The sequence below is a fragment of the Sceloporus undulatus genome, chromosome 2 (genome assembly GCF_019175285.1).
Source record: "Sceloporus undulatus isolate JIND9_A2432 ecotype Alabama chromosome 2, SceUnd_v1.1, whole genome shotgun sequence".
Classification (NCBI taxonomy): domain Eukaryota; kingdom Metazoa; phylum Chordata; class Lepidosauria; order Squamata; family Phrynosomatidae; genus Sceloporus; species Sceloporus undulatus.
The window spans coordinates 187,189,588-187,207,901 of NC_056523.1; the positions used below are offsets into that span (position 1 = coordinate 187,189,588).

Below are 18,314 nucleotides of genomic sequence, written 5' to 3' on the forward strand. Positions count from 1 at the left end.
TATGTGTGTGTATATATACACATATGTATGTATGTATATATACATACATACATACATACATACATACGTGTATATATACACACACACACACACACACACACACAAGTAAAGTAAAATGAACAAACACTTACCTTTAATGTCCTGCTCTCAGTATATTACTGTACATTGTATATACCTATATTATACTGTATACTGTATTATAAGTACAAATACTGTACAGTAATATTGTAGGTCAGGGGTTCTCAACCTGTGCTCCGAGGAGCACTTCCCAGAAAATCATAGAATCATAGAGTTGGAAGAGACCGCAAGGGCCATCCAGTCCAACTCCATTCTGCCATGCAGGAACTCTCAGTCAATGCATCCCCATTGACAGATGGCCATCCAGCCTCTGTTTAAAGACCTCCAAAGAAGGAGACTCCACTACACTCCAAGGAAGGAGTGTGTTCCACTGTCAAACAGCCCTTACTGTCAGGAAGTTCCTCCTAATGTTGAGATGGAATCTCTTTTGCTGTAGCCTGCATCCATTGCTCCGGGTCCCAGTCTCTGGAGCAGGAGAAAAAAAGCTTGCTCCCTCCTCAATATGACATCCCTTCAAGTTATCATATCATGTCTTAACCTTCTCTTCTCCAGGATAAACGTCCCCAGCTCCCTGAGTCGTTCCTCATAGGACATGATTTTCAGACCCTTCACCATTTTAGTCACCTTCCTTTGGACACACACCAGTTTCTCAACATCCTTTTTAAATGGTGGTGCCCAGAACTGGACACAATATTCCAGGTGGGGCCTGACCAGAGCAGAATAGAGTGGCACTATTACTTCCCTTGATCTAGACACTATACTTCTATTGATGCAGCCTAAATTCGCATTGGCCTTTTTAGCTGCCACATCGCCCTGTTGGCTCAATGAAAGAAATAAAAATTGAATGAAATTAAATAATAAGAGTATACATATTCTTAATATATACTCCTAAACACCATTAACTTGTAAGACATAGGGTAAGTCTCTTAGGGGCTCTGCCATAGAAATTAAGGCTCCATGAGTCAAAAAAGGTTGGGAACCCCTGCTGTAGGAGATGCCCTGCCCACACTTTCATAGATTGAAGATTGAAGGAGCAAAGATGGTGCACTTGTCACCAAGAGAAGGGAAAAGGCATCAAGTAGCACTCACTCATAAGTGAGCCTCCGTAATCGGCTTGGTGCCTTTCCCACCATCAGCTAATTCTGCAAGCAGTGTGTGCACAACACATGCAAGCAGTCCAAAGTGAGCCTCCATAAGAACAACTGACGATGCTCTGCTGTTTCCACATTTGAAAATTGCATGTATAATTTCCATTAATTCAAAGAGGGCAATGCTGTTTCCATAGGCAAGCCATGGGACTGTGTACACAAATACATGGAAGGAATCCCAAGTGAGCCTCACAAAGAACTTGTCTGTAATTTGTAAGCATTGAAACAGCAAAGAGCGAGTTATCAGAAAACAAATGGTCAAATGGTCTGTCAGGGATGCTTTGTGAGTTCTTGCATGGCTGGGGGTTGGACTGGATGGCCCTTGTGGTCTCTTCCAACTCTATGATTCTATGATTCAAAAAGCAAGGTAAGCCTGTTGTTGTTGTTAACTGCTCTTGAGTCAGCCTGGACTCATGGCAACTCTGTGAATGAGACACTAGTATTGAACTGTATAAGAGTCTTTTGTGTCTTATTTAAGAGGTGAATTAACATATCTGGAGGTTCCAAAGTAGACAATTATTTAGCCAGAAAAACAGCAGTTTAGGAGAGCTGGAAGCAGCAAAAACAGCCTTGAGGCTTCAAATGGTCCTGGAGTGGATTTTGCACACTTCTCATCTATAGGGTAGGCATATTTTTTCATGAGTTTTTCGGCCTATGTGGTCATGGTCTAGAAGAGTTTATTCCTAACATTATAGGTAGGCATTTATTTGCATATATGGGGACCAAAGATGTACCTGCTCCCCATTCACTCATTCAGGCTATACTATAAACCTGAGCACACCTACTGGGGAGAAAAACTGCATAACCCACTGAAATCAGATGGGCTTATGTCTGAGTAAATATGCTAAGGATTGCTCTTAATCACGTTTGAAATAGAAATTATTAACACATTTTTATCAAGCTGAACCAAAAAAAAATCAGACATGGTTTACCTATAGCCAACAAAAACAAGAAACTCTGGGGATGCTGTGTTGTGTAAAGAAATGATTTATGGAAACCACACAGGAGAAATAAAATATGTCCTTTCAGCAGCTTTTGATAAAGGGACGATCTAACAGACATAGCAGGCACTAAGATTCAGAACTACGCTGCCAGAGTTACTTAACTATCTACCACATGATCCCATGCCTGTTTCATCAGAAATAAGTCCCACTAAGTGCAGTGACAATGCACAAGATTGCAACCACAAAAGGCTTGTGAAGCAATAAAGTCTAACTTCCCTATTATCTCTCCAATTGGGAAACTTACTGGCTCCTCCCAGAATAGCTTCATATATAGAATCCCTTTGATAACACTGGAATATGCAGTGAAAATATCCCTGACATAAGGCCATTGAACTCTGTTTGAAAGCCTTCCATGTAAGAGAATTGATCACCTTCCAAGGGAGTCCAATCCACTGTCAAACAGCTCTCATCATAGAAAAATCTCTAGGGTTTAGCTGGAATCTCCCTTCCTGTAATTTGAAATTAATGTTTTGGGTCCCCCTCTCTGAAGCAGCACAATACAAAGTAGGATTGTTCCATATTCCATGTGATAGTCCTTCAAATATTTGAAAACTGGTTCCACATCACCTCTCAATCTTCTCTTTTCCAGGCTAAATTTGTTTTTGCTTAGAGTACTTTTTGGACACAGAACTACTTCTGCATTACTTCTGCACATTTTTGCTGGTGACCTGTTATTAGTCACTAGGAATGCCTGTTGATATAAATGTGCTGTTTTCTTTAGTGTGCATACTCTCATAAACTGTTTCTTAATGTAAGTCATGTCTAATGCTCACAAAGGATTATTTGATGGAATCAGTGCTGTGGACAATGCCAGTATTAGACAGACAGAAGAAAATGAGAGACTTCTAGTAAATGAGCCTTCTCGGAGATCTGCAAGCCTCTTTGAAAGATGTTGATATATTTTGATATATTGATAAATGTTATGTATGATAAACATGATAAATGTTTTCTCACAGCAGAGCAAGCGAAGATTAATATTACTTGAGAATAAACATATTGCCATGCCATAGTTTGTTTAAGAGGCCAGTGACCAGAGGACACAACTGTGGCTTTCTCTTCCTCACAAATCTGCCCCGCCTTGCTGTGGCGCAATAAGAAAGTCCTACTAGCATCCAGGGCTGCTCTCCAGATGTCCAACTGTATTACATGTTGTTCTACAATAGTCCCCTCTTTTGTGTCTCACAAAATTCAACTGTAATGTCTCTGCACAACAAAGGTCAATACAAATTATCTATATGGAAGGTCTTCAGAGCTAAACATGATATTTGTGAAAGATGGGAAAACACTCTTTACAGCCTGCCGGTGTGGTTGAATTTGGGTCACAAATCTGGATGAAAACTATTTCCACACAAAGCAAAAAAGCCACAGTGCTGGACTGCTGGCACTCTAGCCCAGTCAAACTATAATTATTTAACACAAATGTTATCTCCACTTTGCTGAAGGGGGTGTTGGCTCAGGGCTCCCTTCTATACAACTGGCTAGAATGCCATAATCATGGCATTTGGGACGCAAATACATATCCTTACATTAATTGTAGAGCGAAGTGTAACATTTAATAGAGCATTACTTTTACTGCCTGTCTTTAAAGACCAAGACAAAAACTTAATCAAAGTGTTTCTCATAGTAACTAGACAAGTGGCAGCAATGCCATGACAGTTCCCTCTGGGAATGTCATCATGTAGCTATCTTGACTATGAAAGGCAGTTCACTCTGAGAAGCTAACAAATATCCTGCAAATTATTAAAAGATACACTGATCCTTTTCTCAGGTTTTGTATGTCTGCATTGTACTTACAAATAAAGATACCCACTACACTACACAGTCCACCCAACTGAAGTTTTAGTAGGGTGCCTTTTAGAGACCAATAGGATCAAATTCATTGGAGTAAACTCGCTGAATTCTTCATCTGTCTTGTACAAACCCTGTGACGGTTGCATGCAATTTCTCTTGCTGATGTATTTCATTTTGTCGACTCATGTCACACCTTCTAAATTTTGTTATCATTTATTATGTTCAAAACACAGTATAAAGCTTATTACAAACATTTTAAAACAACAGTTATTTCCTTTTGGTTCATCAACTCTGGCAACTACCACTATTTCCTCTAATAGGGGAGTTGAGTCCATATCAGCTTGGGAGCAAAGTGAGACCACATAAAATAAGGTGGTAGCTTCTATATATTCAAGGAACACCGTAGGAACTCAGAAGTGCATAAGGTTCTGCATTTAGAGACAGAAAACATGTGTCTACATGAAGTTAACAGCACTGAAGCTTAGCTTGAGGGCCGCATCCTTTTTCATCTCTCCCTGTCATTATTAACCTTAGGGGAAATTCTTCCCTTGGTGCCAGAAGGAGCTTTTTTTCCTGGAGGCTAACAACAGCATGTGTTTGCTATACTACTTAAACTGGTATAAAACCCATAGAAGTTTGCAATGTAGACAGACGTTCTTCCCTATTATTTCTCAGCCACTGCAAGTTAACCACTTCTATATATCTTTCATGCTTCATGGGAACATTCTGAATGTGAGCATGATTTAGGAGGCATAGATCTGTCCCACAAAAATTATACTTGTATAGTTTAAGAGACTCAAAGAAAGGATTTTGTGCTTCTTAACCGCCTACCTCAATTTCATCCACAATCCCAAAATACCCAGGGTGAAGCTAGGATTTCCTGTGAAGAGCAACTTGCTTGCACAATATCCTATTACTGACACTGTACTATTGAGTGGCATAGCTATTTATATGTACTATGTTCGTTTTGTTCTGCTGGTTTTGTTTTAATATTTTGTCCAACAGGCACATTAGAATTACGGCCAATTTCCTTTTCCTGAATAGAACAAAGTTCATGCAATGGAGCTTTTCTGCCACACACCCCTTCTTCAATTCAAACCCTTTTGTGTCCCTTAAAATTTTAATCCAAGCGGCTGGGGGATAATTTAAAATGGTATAGGAACTTGTGTGGAGCAGACCGTGGCTTGAATAAGGCTAGAATTGGGGGAGTGAAGAGCTGACAGAAATCTAAACAAAAGGCCAATTTAGGACCCAAGCCATCGAAAATGCTGTGGCTTCTAGTATCTATCTCTGTGAGGATGTAATTTTTTAAACAAGTTTTTTTTTAAATAGACTCATTGTGGTTAAACTTGGCATTTTGCTTTGTCATTCATCGTTCAATAAGTCTTTCTGCCGTATCTGAAAGTAAATATGTCTACTCATCTTAATGTCTACTGCAGGGTTTCTCAACCAATTCTTTGGTTTCAAAAGAGGTTGCTAGCTGTTCTGAGAGAGATTGTGATTGGGGAAAAAATAAGCTTTTTTTAGCTGTAGATATAATAATTTTTATGCAAGGGTTCCTGAGAATTGAAGATTATTTCAAGGGCACCTCCAGGACAAAAAGGTTAAGAAAGGCTGCTTTAGGGATTGCCTCCTCTCCCTGCCCCCATATATAGTAAAAATGCTAAAGCAAAGAATTCAGGCAACTAGGATTTCAGTGGGTGTTAATAAAGTACCTTCTTTTATAAGAAAGAGTTTTTGCTTACATTCCTCTTACCTATCATTTTCATACCTTCGTCTTGGCCCCAAAGGGGGAACCCACTTGGAGTGGAAATTAATAGATGGCTGGGAGGGAAAGAGAGAAAGACGGAGGGGGTTGGATGAAAGATGATATGACTCTTAGAAAGGTAAAAACCACAGATTAGGTGTGGTATTGTCAAGGCAGGGTTTGAAAGAGGTAGGATTACCGCCTCACTTTCTAAAACTGTCAAAGGCATCCAGGTGCACAGGTGTGGGAAGAAAATTAGAATTATGCTTAGGCCTAAGTGATGTTGGAGAAGAAATGGAGGGGAAAATAATGGCCTTTTGCTGCCAGCGGTAAAGCAGAGCTGCCCCAGCATCTCTTGGATTCCAGAGGGACCTGCATGAGTTGCAAGGGGACACAAGTACAACCGGCCTGCCTAGAAGCCCACAAGTCGATAGAAGGATCAGGCTTTGTGCCAAGTGTCCTTCTGGACTCAGTCATCCCATTCATCATCCTCGTCTTCATCTCCATTGTCTTCATCTTCATCTGAGGATAAAGAACAGGGCAGTCATGTTAGAATGAGGATCGATGGGCAGATGCACCTGCCTGACTATTTCCAAAGGGGATCAACTTGTGCCCCATATATTCACATACCAACACTAGTGACTTCACCCTGCTTTGTCCCTTTGTTCCAGCCCAACAAGACCAATGGAAGACTCAAACGTTCACCTCTTACAAAATACCCCCAGGTCAATCTTTTATCTTTGTTTGGTTCTTGCGTTTCAAGATGATTTCTTCCCCTCTCCAAAATAAAATAAAATAAAAATCTCTGAACTCTTGAGAAATTTGAAGTTGTTTGTAAGCATGCCACTGGGAGGTACATTGTATGAGATGACCATGCAGACTAACACTCACCTGAGGAATGGATAACTTTGCTCCTCTTCTGCATCACCTGCATAAGGGCCCCTACCAGGCCTTCAGAGTTCTGCGTAGGTGGTGGCGAATCTAACACATCAGGGGTCTGAAATGAACAGAGAGGTTTACAATGGTTTAGGACTCGCTGTGATGAAGGTACATAGAAACTGGAGTAAATTAAACTGTTATTGCTCCCCTTGCTCCCTCATAAATCAATAGAACAAACTGACACAACAACACAGATGGAGCAGTCTCAGGCCTGCTTCGCACTCAATATGGCCAACTTGTGTCTAAACTATACTAATACAAATGCAAGGGAGCCCACATGCCAGATATGATTTTTTAAAATGTCTCTGTACAGAAATCTAGAGATCACAAAGAAGAGCTTTAGCCTGGTATTCCCCCTGACATGAAAGTTTGCCATTTGTGCAGAAATCTTCCCTTTCTTCTGCCCAATTAACGGATCCACCATGATTTGAGCCCCTGTTTCTGACCTAAAGAGATACGTGCCCAATGGGAAAAAAGACTGCTTCGAATAAGAGAACACACACATTAATGTACAGTCAGGTGGCCATCCATATCCATGGATTTTTTTAGCCACAGATTCAACTATCTATGGCTTGAAATTATTTTGAAAATATATACATTTCAAAAAGCAAACCTTAATTTTGCCAGTTTATATAAGGGGCATTACTAGGTCATTGTATTTAATGGGACTTGAGCATCCACGGATTTTGTTATCCATGGAGAGATAACCTCAGTGGATATCAAGGGCCCACTGTAACAGCATTATTTCATCCATTCAATATCTCTTCCCTCCATTGTCAGAAACTGCTACAACTTTACTACCTCCTGCACACAAATGCATATTTGATGAACAACAGACTTAATGAACAGTTTCCAGTGAAACAAGAACTGAGAAGAAGGCAAAGTCACTCTGATAGGGGTGGCTGAAGGTGGGCATGAAGTTTAAGGGGGAAATCTCAGTGATGTATTCAAGGCTTTTAGTCCAAGTCTTGAAGTGAAGTCTCAAATCGAATCTCAAATCTGGGAGCCAACTTTTAACCAAAAACAGGAGGAGTAGTACATTTTTTGGAGGAAACAGCAAATGCATTAGGCAACAAGCTTGAGGCGGGGATTGAGGTCTGCTTGGCAGCCTGTCCCTGCTGCACATGAGGGGAGCCTTCTGAAGCTTTTCAAAAGCTGTAGAAGGATCCTTCCACCTCAAGCCCATTTGCTGTTCCCTTCCAAGAAATGCACCCTACACTTTGGGAGCAGGTCTTGCCTGCTGCTTGAAGTGAATGGCACCAACAAGTCAGTCACTAAAAACATGCAAGTCTCAAGTCAAGTCAAGTCAGTGTGTCATTCTTGCAAAGTCAAGTCATTGAAGACACTTGAGTCTGACTTATGTCCAAGTCAGTTGACTCAAGTCTACATTATTGGGCAATCCCATCCTAATGTCACCCATACAACAACTAAACCCTACCTGTTAAAAGCAAGCCATTAACCAAGACTCACCTTGTTGAGTTGTATTCCTTGCCGTATCTGATCCAGCAATGCACCACGTCCCATGGAGGGGGCAGGAGGCTGAGTCCGTGGAGACCCCAGCCCTCCAGAAGGGAGAGGAGGAGGAGGACATGGGGCAGACTCCTGGCATGGAGGTGGGGGTGGGGGTGGAGGGGGTGGGGGAGGTGGGGGTGGGACTGCTCCAGAGGGGGGTGGGGGAGGACGGTTTGGTCCAGGGCGAGAGGCGGGTGGAGGAGGTGCCCACTGACTGGGGTTGGAGTGTCCCCAAGGGGGCTGTGGTGTGGAGGGGACAGCTGCCCTATTGGAGATGGGTGGGGCACCGGGGAGGGGTGGGAGAGGGCCACTTCGGCTATGTCCAGGCGGTGGGGGAGGCAGTCCTGAACGACTTGGGGGAGGAGGTGGTGGGTGGCTTGGACCTGAAAAGAGACAAAGAGGAAAGAAAATTCAAAGCCCAGGAGCCAGCTTTAGCAATAGCGATCCATTTTTTTCCTTTAAAACTTACATTATCTGGTTTGTTGTGAGGATTGCAGACAAGCTAGTAGAAACAGGAATGCTTTTTGTGTCAAGGTATAGTATAACATACCTATTAGTTTTTGGTTGCTGTCACATGACAGAATTAATGCAGGTTGAAACTGCTTTAACTGTCATGGCTCCATCCTATGGGAGCCTGGAGTTTGTAGTTTGTTGTGGCACCAGAGAAGGCTAAATATCTCACAAAACTACAGGTCCCAGGCTTCCATAGCATTGAGCCATGGCAGCTAAAGTGGTGTCAAACTACATTAATTCTGCAGTGTAGATGCAGCCTTAGTTGCAGCATGCATTTTTGCTAGGCAGAGTCTACTGCATTAGACACACAAAGTGCTTTCTTCACAATTAATTGACAAAAAAAAAATTCACAAGGAGTGGGACCAGATGACTGTTCATGTGGTAAAACCAATAAAAATACTTCAAAAATACATAGCCATGTAATGCATAAACGTATAATCTATGACAGTTCTAAGGCTTAATATATGCAGAATAAGTACGCTGAGCACTCATAACTGTAGCAGCTGATGATAAAAATGCGATTTTCACCCCATTTTTGTCACAATTTAGGGGGGCAGAATACAGCCCCATTAATGTTGAACTGCAGTTCTTAGTACTGCTCACCATTGGTGTTTGCAGTAATTGAGGATAATGCTACAAGCCTCTGATATAGCAAACCCTGCTATTCCGCAAAAGTGTACATTGCCATAATTCAGTCTTTAAAGTGCCACATAACTCCACTGGTTTTGGTGCAAGAGGCTAACACAGCTATCACACTGAAAGTTATTACTCAGATCAGGCCCTCCGTGCCCAAACAAAACAAAGAAAATTGACATGGGAATGCCTTTCAGTTATTGTTGCAGTTATAGTTAGGGCTAGGATGTGAAGCACCTGCAGTTGGAATAAGGATACAAAAATCCTTGCATATTTTATTGTCCCCACCAAGAAAGGGTGCCTTGACACACAGAGACACCCCTCCCAGAGAAAATGGGGAACCACTTTTTCCATTTAGGAACTTTTTGCAAAAAAAAAAAAAAAAAGTGCCATGGGTTTTTCAAGAAAAACATCTTTTGAACAAAAGATAGTATTTTCTCTGCAAAAAACAAAACAAAACAAAAACCCTTTATTTTGTGCAAACAAAGAATCTGAGTAAACAATTTTTTCCCCCAGAAAGAAGTCCCCAAATGCAAAAACATTTGGAAAATGTGCAAAATTTTCTAGTAATAGAGAGGAAGAGGAGGAGGTCATCTAATAACAACAACAACAACAACAACAACAACAACAACAAGAGTAAGTCCAGCAGCTCACCCTGCCGTCTCAACTCTTCCTTCACAGCTTCCAACCCTCCTTGGCCTTCAATGAAATCATAGATAAGCTTTGACGTCTCAGCATCAGTTAACTGAGCCTCACTGATTCCCGCCTGGGAAAAAAGTGTCTTCAAATCAGGGTCTAAGTTATTCACCTGAAATACAAAACATAGACAAACACTGATGTCTCTTGGTCTGTCTGCCCATATTTTAAGATCCTTGGGGAGAGCTTTTCTTCCACTGTCATAGACACATTTCTATCTTAGTGGCTGTCCCTAGTATGTGAGGGTTTCTGTCATAGGAAACAGATTGGACCACTCTCAGCAAACTTTCTGATGACAGCTAAAGGCCTTTTTATTTGAAGCTTTTGGTGATTAAGTGGCGATGCAGAAAAGTCTTCAAGGAGATTTGTGCGTTGCATTTTATTCTTCCTGTCCTATTTTTTAAAATTAATTTTTACTGCTTTAAAGTCTCTCTGGCTTTACTTCACGAACGAAGACTTAAAGTAATATTTTTAAAATATGGTCATTTATTTAATTCTTTTTGTTAACTTTTAATTATTATTTTTTTATTCATCTCATGAGCTGCCTTGGATCCCATTTGTGAGAAAACCTGCATATCAACTAAAATAAAGCATACACACATATATAAAAAGGGGCAGAACCAAGCAACCTTCCAGATATTGTTGGATAGCAACTCCCATCGTTCTTCTTCAGTGGCTATGCTGCCTAGGGCTTCCTGTCAATGCAGTCCAACAGTATCTGGATGGCCACATCATTCCCTTCCCAGGTTTAAATGTTGCAGAGCTCCCTGAATTGCTCTCTCTCTCTCTCTCTCTCTCTCTATATATATATATATATATATATATAAAATGTCCCATGTTTGAACTGTATTCCTTCTAGTAATTTCAGATATTTCCTCCTCATTTTGCGGTTTTGGGGGCAGTGTGCAGCCCCAGAGTGTCAAGCCACAGATGAGATGGCCTCCAGATCTGCTGCTGTTGTCTACCTTCATGTGAAAGAATGTGTGGCCATAAGTGCTTGATGCTCTGTTGTTCGTAACACAATGGCCATCATGCCATGTTTTATAGAAACTAATTTCCAGAGCAGAATTATATGGCTGGAAGACATAGAACCTCCTTAGGGTTTGAACTGCAGCTTCAGAAGGAACTCCTCCTGGATCATTCCTCATAATAGCTGAACCAAGGATGCATTCACACTATAGAAATAATGCAGTTTAATTCTGCTTCAAGTGCTGTAGCTCCATCCTATGGAAATCCTGGGATTTGCAGTTCTTTTTTCCTGCATGAAGTCCTTGGGTACCTTCCTTCCAACAAGTTCCAAATACATTTGAACCTTGCAAAGGGAGATTGGTTGGTTGGTGAAAAGGCCCTCTTTTCTTATCCTAGGGCTGTGCAGACCCTAGGGGCTCTGCAGCCACTGCTTTTACCGCCAGATAGGGGCTACAGCAATCATCCCTGATCTGGCCTTTGCAGGGCGCAATAGCCACAGGTTTATGGTGTTCATGCGGTGCTGCATTGTGCATATGCAGTTCCAGAGGAGCGCTGTGATGCCATGCACTGTGTGGAGTGGTGCGCAGCATCACGCTGCCCTTGGGGCAGAGTCAGGGCATGCGTCATGTGGACGCGATGCCCCAACTACACCCCCAAGCCGGCCTTTAAGGCCGGCTGCATAGAGCCCCAATTCTTCACCTCAAACTGTCCAAAGAAACAAGGGAGACTAGCCAAGAGGCCAAAACAGTTAAAGTGTGGCTAATTAAGCCCTAGAGAAGCTTCTGCATAGTATTGAGAGTAACTAGGAGAGTGTTTGCTCCTGAGAAGCTACAGACCAGTCTTGCTTTCTCTCTGCTTTTGCCTTGGCCTAAGCTTGCCAGAGCAGTTAATGTGTCTGCCAGCACTTTAACACTGGAAGAAACAGGCATGGTTTCATGTCATGACATCTCTTCAGGCCTGGGGCACACAGGAACTTCACACACAAAGGCTGTATCCACACTTCAGAAATCATTCAGTTTGAGACTCGCTAACTGTCATGGCTCAAGGCTATGGAATTCTGGGAACTGCAGTTTGCTGTAGCACCAAAGTTCTCTAAAAGAGAAGACTAAATGTCTCATGAAACTACAGTTCCCAGAATTCCATAGCCTTGAGCCATGGAAGTTAAAGTAGGGTCAAAACTGGATTATTTTTGCAGTGTGGATGCATCAAAAGAGAGTGTTCAGCTTGACTCAAGACATGGGACACCTCACATTCATTTCCCCATTTCAGATTTCCACTTTCAGGCCCTCTGGCAAACCACTGTGGCTACGTACATCAAATCCACTGTTGGGATCCCATCCAATGTGCTGTACATGCCTAGAAGAAAATCACAGAAGACATCCAATGAGTGAAGGCTCTGGCTCAAACATCTGAGTCAACTTGCTCCCCCAGCACAGAGATGGGTTTCAGTAATACTGGCTTCAGCATATGGGTCACTTTGGAGGGCAGGCAAGTACTTTAAGTCATCCCTCTTAATCTGAATGAAATAGGCAGAAGCTGTTATGTTTCTGGGGTACTCCATTGCAAGTGAGACAATGGCAATGGGATTTTGTCCAGGCTTCAGGTCCCAGTAAACACAAAACATTTTGCTGTTCTGGAGCTAGTCAGGCCCAGATTCAGACATCCTTTGACACTGAAACTCAGGGACCTGAACAACTGGCATCCAGAAGAATCCTATTTCTCTGCAAGCAACCCTTAAAGTATATCCGGATCACAGCCTGGAAATATTGAGCTACAAATAACACTAATACACATAATCAGTTACTTGTGGGTGGACAAGGGTGTGGCCAAGTTACGTTGTAAAAGCAATGTAACAAGTAAGAGCAAAATTACTATTGGTATTACAAGTATTTCCTAGTTATTACATGGGCAGGTTATGGGCCATTCTTCAGGACATTGTCAACTGTTGTGCCACTCTGTTATTGGTCCTAAAAGGTTCTTCTATCCCAAAGAAAAGCAACAAAAATAAGGGGAAAGTAATGGGCAGTGCAAAAAGTTACAGGATGACTTAACAGTTTCCATCATGGTAATCAGAAACAGGGACAGGTTACTTTTTAAAACTCTGGAATGAGTAATGTAACTAATTACTGTTTGAAAAATAACTTTGCAGGGCTTCTGAAACTCCCCACTTGCCTTTCAAACGTCTCTATATTTTTGGGATTTTCCTGTGAATGATTTGTTATTGTTTATTGCCTCTTTATGGCCTGTTCAATAGCAACGTCGTGTGAAAATCTTAATTGCACAGTTGGGTTTTGCCTAGGATTATAATTTAAACCCCTGATTTTGTCCAATTTCCCCCGTGTGATAAAGTCCCTAGTTATGTTCTTTTCAATGTAGTATCTATACCTGTTCAAATCAGAAGGAAGCATGTCAATCCCTAGCAATGAAGACAAGATTTCCGGCTGCTATTTTAAGCAGTTTCCATTAAAGACAGATAATAACAGGAGTAACAACGTCCACATCAATAAATAAATTAAATAGATTTTTGTGGGTTTTTCAGACTATGTAGCCATGGTCTAGAAAAGTCTATTCCTGATGTTTTCCAGCATCTGTGGCTGGCATCTTCAGAGAATTAAAGTTTGAAGTCCTCCCAGGCAAAGCAAACATTAACTGATGAGAAAACTTGAGAAAAATAAATGGAAATCAAGGTTCCCTCCTAAGACATGGCTTGAAATTTTGGAAAGGTCCTACCTGATGAAAACCTTTCTCGATGAAAAAGATTTATGTAGCTTCTGGAGGTACTCACTTGAACCCACTTGGAGCTCCAATGTCAGCCTTAGAAATCTTCTTTTTCCCCTTCTTCTTATCCACAGCAGTGGGAACCGGGAGTCCACGGTAGCGGGAAAAGGTGATGTCTGGATTCTGTATGTCTACAGTTGCTAGTGGGAGAGCGGGCGAAGGGGAGTTTGACGGCATACCAGGTCCTTGGAGAACATGAGATGGGGTGATGAAGCAAACACTAACAAAGCCACTCTATCCTTCCCTTGCTCCCACACCCTACAAAATATCTTTATTGGTGTCCATTACCTTCAAGCCAGCTTTGACTTACAGCAACCTAATGAATGAGAGACATCCCAGAGCCCTGGTTTCCAACACCCCAGCTCGGGTCTTACAAACTCAGGGCTGTATCTTTCTTGATTGAATCAATCCATTTACAAAGGGGTCTTCCTCTTTACCTAATGCTTTCCACTTTACTACTATTTTCTTTTCCAACGCCATGTCATCTCATGATGTGTCAAAACAAGTTATGATAGCTTCAGTTTAGTCATTCTGGTGAGAGTTTAGCCTTGATTTGCTCTTTGTTCTCCCTTTTAAATGATTCTAATTATATAGGTTTGGGCCTCAAAACAAAACCTAAAAAAATACAATTCTACATTATTTTCTTTTGGCCATTCAACATATTGGCAGATGGGTGTGATGGAGATGAACCTCAAGTCAGATGATGCAGCACCGTGGACAGTGGTTTCCAATACTGTGATTCATAGATTCTACTTGGAATAACAGATGGCTTATCTTTCTAAGCCCTAAGTGCTACCATAAGTAACTTACACATCTGGAATTCTCATGGTTGGTGAAAGTAGTAAAATTTAAACGTGCAAACAATCACATGTTCTTCTGTCTGCTGCAAAAGATCATTTGAGCAAAATATCATTTCCATCTCTCTGAGTTTGTTTATTTTGCAGCAGATAAATGAAATTTTAGGGATGCTGTTCCAAGATAATTTTGGCTGTTTGTTTGTTTTGCATGTTTCTATCTCTTTCAGAATATTGTAGGGTTTTTTTTGTGTGTTCACTTATATTGGCACAATGTCTTTGAAATCTACTTTTGAACACATATAGGAGAAGATCCAAGGTATTAAATTATTCAATCAATGGCTTTGTATCACCAAACCTGAAAGCTACGTACCATTCAAGTCAGCCCCAGATGGTGAGTATTGTGGACCAAGTGTTCTTCTGTCTGGTAAAGACAAAAAGACTAGTGTTTAGTGACTGTTCACCATCAACTGCTCAAGGGCAATTCCATACTATAGTGTTTTCTAAAATGGGAGCTCCGGGAACATTTTCCCCAGCCACCAGTTTATAATCATTGTCCCTATGTTCTAAAATTAAAACCCTCCTGTGATTCAGGTGTCTTTGTTTACCACAATGTTTCTCTATCTCTCTTTGTCAAGTAGGATAAGCTCCCCCTCCCCAGCCAGTTTTGGATTTATGCATACACTTCGGAGATTACCAGACAAGGGGAAAAGGGGGAAGAAAAAGGCATAATCCCAGCTAAATCGCACAATTGTGTAGAAGATTTTCAGATGACGTCACACTCATCTAGGACTTATCCCAGGAAGAATCCAGAATGCTCCAACAACAAATCATTCATGGGGAAATGCCGTGAATGGCTCCTCAATAGCTTGAATGAAGCACAATTATGAGAGTGCGAAAGTTAATCATGCTTCATTCGCACTATTGTGGAAGCGACAAGGGATACCCAGTGGAGGCAATCCATTCTCTTTGCCAGGATCGATTTTGCAGTGGATTTCAGTCTTCGTTTGAGGTATATGGCACAATTTTGTTTACACTAGATTAAAACAATGTGGTGAAGTAATAAATTTTATTTTGTTGTATTTTATTCTGTGCGGGATGGAAATATGATTTCAGGACATGCGCCGTAGCACTAAAATGGCACATGTGCAAAATGATCGATTCCAATGTGCTAATGATTCAATCACAGATGTGTGAGAAACGTGATATTATATGGTAATGTCACAATAATCATGCAATTGTATGACTGTGTGAAAATATTGAGCACTATAGCTCTACTGTTGCATTAACTTTCATTACCGCGATTATTGCTGAATTGGCCCTGGTGTGATAATCTCCAAAGTAAATTATAGTCTAGGGCATGGGTGGGAATCATGCTAGCCTCCCAATATTATTGGACTGCAACTCTCATCGTTCCTCACTATTACGTGTGCTAGCTAAGGCTACTGGGATCTTCAGTTCAACAACATTTTGAAAAGACCACATAACGACCACACCTGGTTAATGGACTCAGGTTGTGAGGGTTCTCTAAATGATAATAAAACATGCAAAAGTTAATAAATTTCAAGCTTAAGCAAATGAAAGAAGTGGGAGAACAAATCATAAAACAGACACCATTGTCCTGGTGCGATACGAATTATCCTTACCAGCTACATTATTATTTGCTTATATAACATATGTACAACTGGTCATATTGTGTATCAAAATGTCTTTAAACCTGATGTCCACAGGGTGTCAAATAGCACCATTGGCAGGTGATGGGGACTGTAATCTTCCCAATCTGCCAGGATATGTGCACTTATAAAACTTTATTATTTCTATTTTAGTGGTCTTTTTCAGTTAAAATAATACATATTGTAGGGGAGGAAAAGCTATGAGATCTCTCAGCATTTCTCAGTCTGGCTTTGCTCATGACCCAGCACAGGGGGGGAGGGAATTTTGATGTACAATGTATTGTATTTTATTGCTGTTAGCCGCCCCGATTGACCTCAAGGGGCGGGATATAAATAATTTATTATTATTATTATTATTATTATTATTATTATTAAACTTTTTATATATTTTTTAAAATTGCTCTAATACTTTTGACCAGAATTGGGGGAAATGGAGCCCTAAGGCTGTCTAATGGTTCCAAAAGGCCACAGTGGGGCACACTCCCAATGCCCACCAGCAACCTCAATTTTTAAGATCAAATATTGGCTAGAAGGAAGGAAGGAAGGAAGGAAGGAAGGAAGGAAGGAAGGAAGGTATGTATAGCGGGGGGGGGGGGGGGGGAGAGAGAGATGAAGGCTTTGCCTTCAAATATGAATTTTTCCTCCCCTCCCATCAAATTTCCTTCATTTCCCAGTTCACAGTATCTTAAAATGTCAGCTGAGCATTTAAAAATAGAGTTTAGGCATCCAAAATAAAGGGGCAGGCAAAGTGACCAAGGGAGTATGAACATAGCAAATACAGGAGTTCTAGGTGTAAAAGATTTTCAGTGTCTCCCTCTCAGTAATGCTAGAAATGTTTTACCCTCTTCTCATAGCTACAAGGCAAGAAAGGGAAAAGAAAGGAACTGGAAGTGGCTATTTCTGGGTTTGGTTTTTTAAAATGAGGTTTACTTCTAGGCCTGGTGGGTCTTTGAGATGAAATAAATGGTCCGTGGACCATTGAAAGTACAAACCCTACTTACAATAAAGTTATAAGATATATTGACAAAATACTTACCCCCATTAACTGGAGGTGGTGGTGGTGGCAGTTGTCTGTTTTCTGTAAAAGAGAAAGAGGTTTGTGAAGAAGGATATGTAATTTGTGTTCCATCCACGAAGGTTGGAGAACAAATTGGTTGCCTCCTGTTGAAAACAGGATGCCAGAGAAGATGGACCCCTTCCTTTTCTTTTCTTTTCTTTTTCTTTTTCTTTTTACTTCCAGTACGGATCTTCTTATATGTTAGTTTACAGATTGGAGGAGGTGTTTCTCTTGTGGAAGCCATACACTTTATAAATGAAAACACGTTCAGTATAATACACTGGAAAATATATACCTGTCTATTGGTGACTCTCCAGGGTTTCATGCAGGACAGAGTGGACACGGGACCTTCTGCCTCAAAGCACATAATCTACCAATGAGGCACAGTTTTCTCTGTGACCAGACTGGTATGCATCATACCACACAAGTGCAAAACCAAATATTGGCCAGAAACTTCTTGGGGACCGACATCTATAGGATTATCAACTTCTGAAAATTTAAATCAAATCTAAGGGCTCAACATTTCCTGCAGCACTGTACAAAACCTGCCATCCATCTCTATGTACAGTGGTCCACTTCATCTATCTCTTGTATACATCCACCTCAGCACATAGTATCATGGCCAGGACTGCACAGCTTTTCCCAAACCTGGTGTCTACTAAATGTGATGGATTGCACATCTCCATCATCCAAGAAGCATGACCAGAACAATGGACTCATAAAAAGAAGCTACAAATATCAGAGCTTGGAATAGTTCCTTTTCTGGACCTGGACTCCCAGAATAATCAGTAAGCATAACTGCAATAGCTGGGGGATTCTGGAAGTCATAGGCCAAAAAAGGAACTCTTCCGAGCTCAGTGCAATATGCAGAGGGCATCAGAAAATGGTGAGAGTCTGAGATTGTGTCCCAGTCTTGGGAGAAGGATGGGATATTATTATTATTATTATTATTATTATTATTATTATTATTATTATTATTATT

General features: G+C 41.1%; 1 protein-coding gene across 2 annotated transcripts in view; it reads right to left on the reverse strand.

Moving 5' to 3' along the window:
* Positions 1–4,221: 4,221 nt before the first annotated feature.
* Positions 4,222–18,314, reverse strand: part of WAS (WASP actin nucleation promoting factor) — a 32,684-nt gene continuing 18,591 nt past the window's right edge. For both annotated transcript variants that reach the window (XM_042455158.1, XM_042455159.1), the window contains exons 5-12: positions 17,312–17,353; positions 14,976–15,026; positions 13,816–13,993; positions 12,344–12,386; positions 10,020–10,173; positions 8,178–8,602; positions 6,660–6,765; positions 4,222–6,290 (exon numbers count right to left, since the gene is read on the reverse strand). In XM_042455158.1, coding sequence (XP_042311092.1) covers positions 6,238–6,290; positions 6,660–6,765; positions 8,178–8,602; positions 10,020–10,173; positions 12,344–12,386; positions 13,816–13,993; positions 14,976–15,026; positions 17,312–17,353 — 1,052 coding nt within the window. In that variant the 3' untranslated portion in view covers positions 4,222–6,237. The remainder of the gene's footprint in view (positions 6,291–6,659; positions 6,766–8,177; positions 8,603–10,019; positions 10,174–12,343; positions 12,387–13,815; positions 13,994–14,975; positions 15,027–17,311; positions 17,354–18,314) is intronic.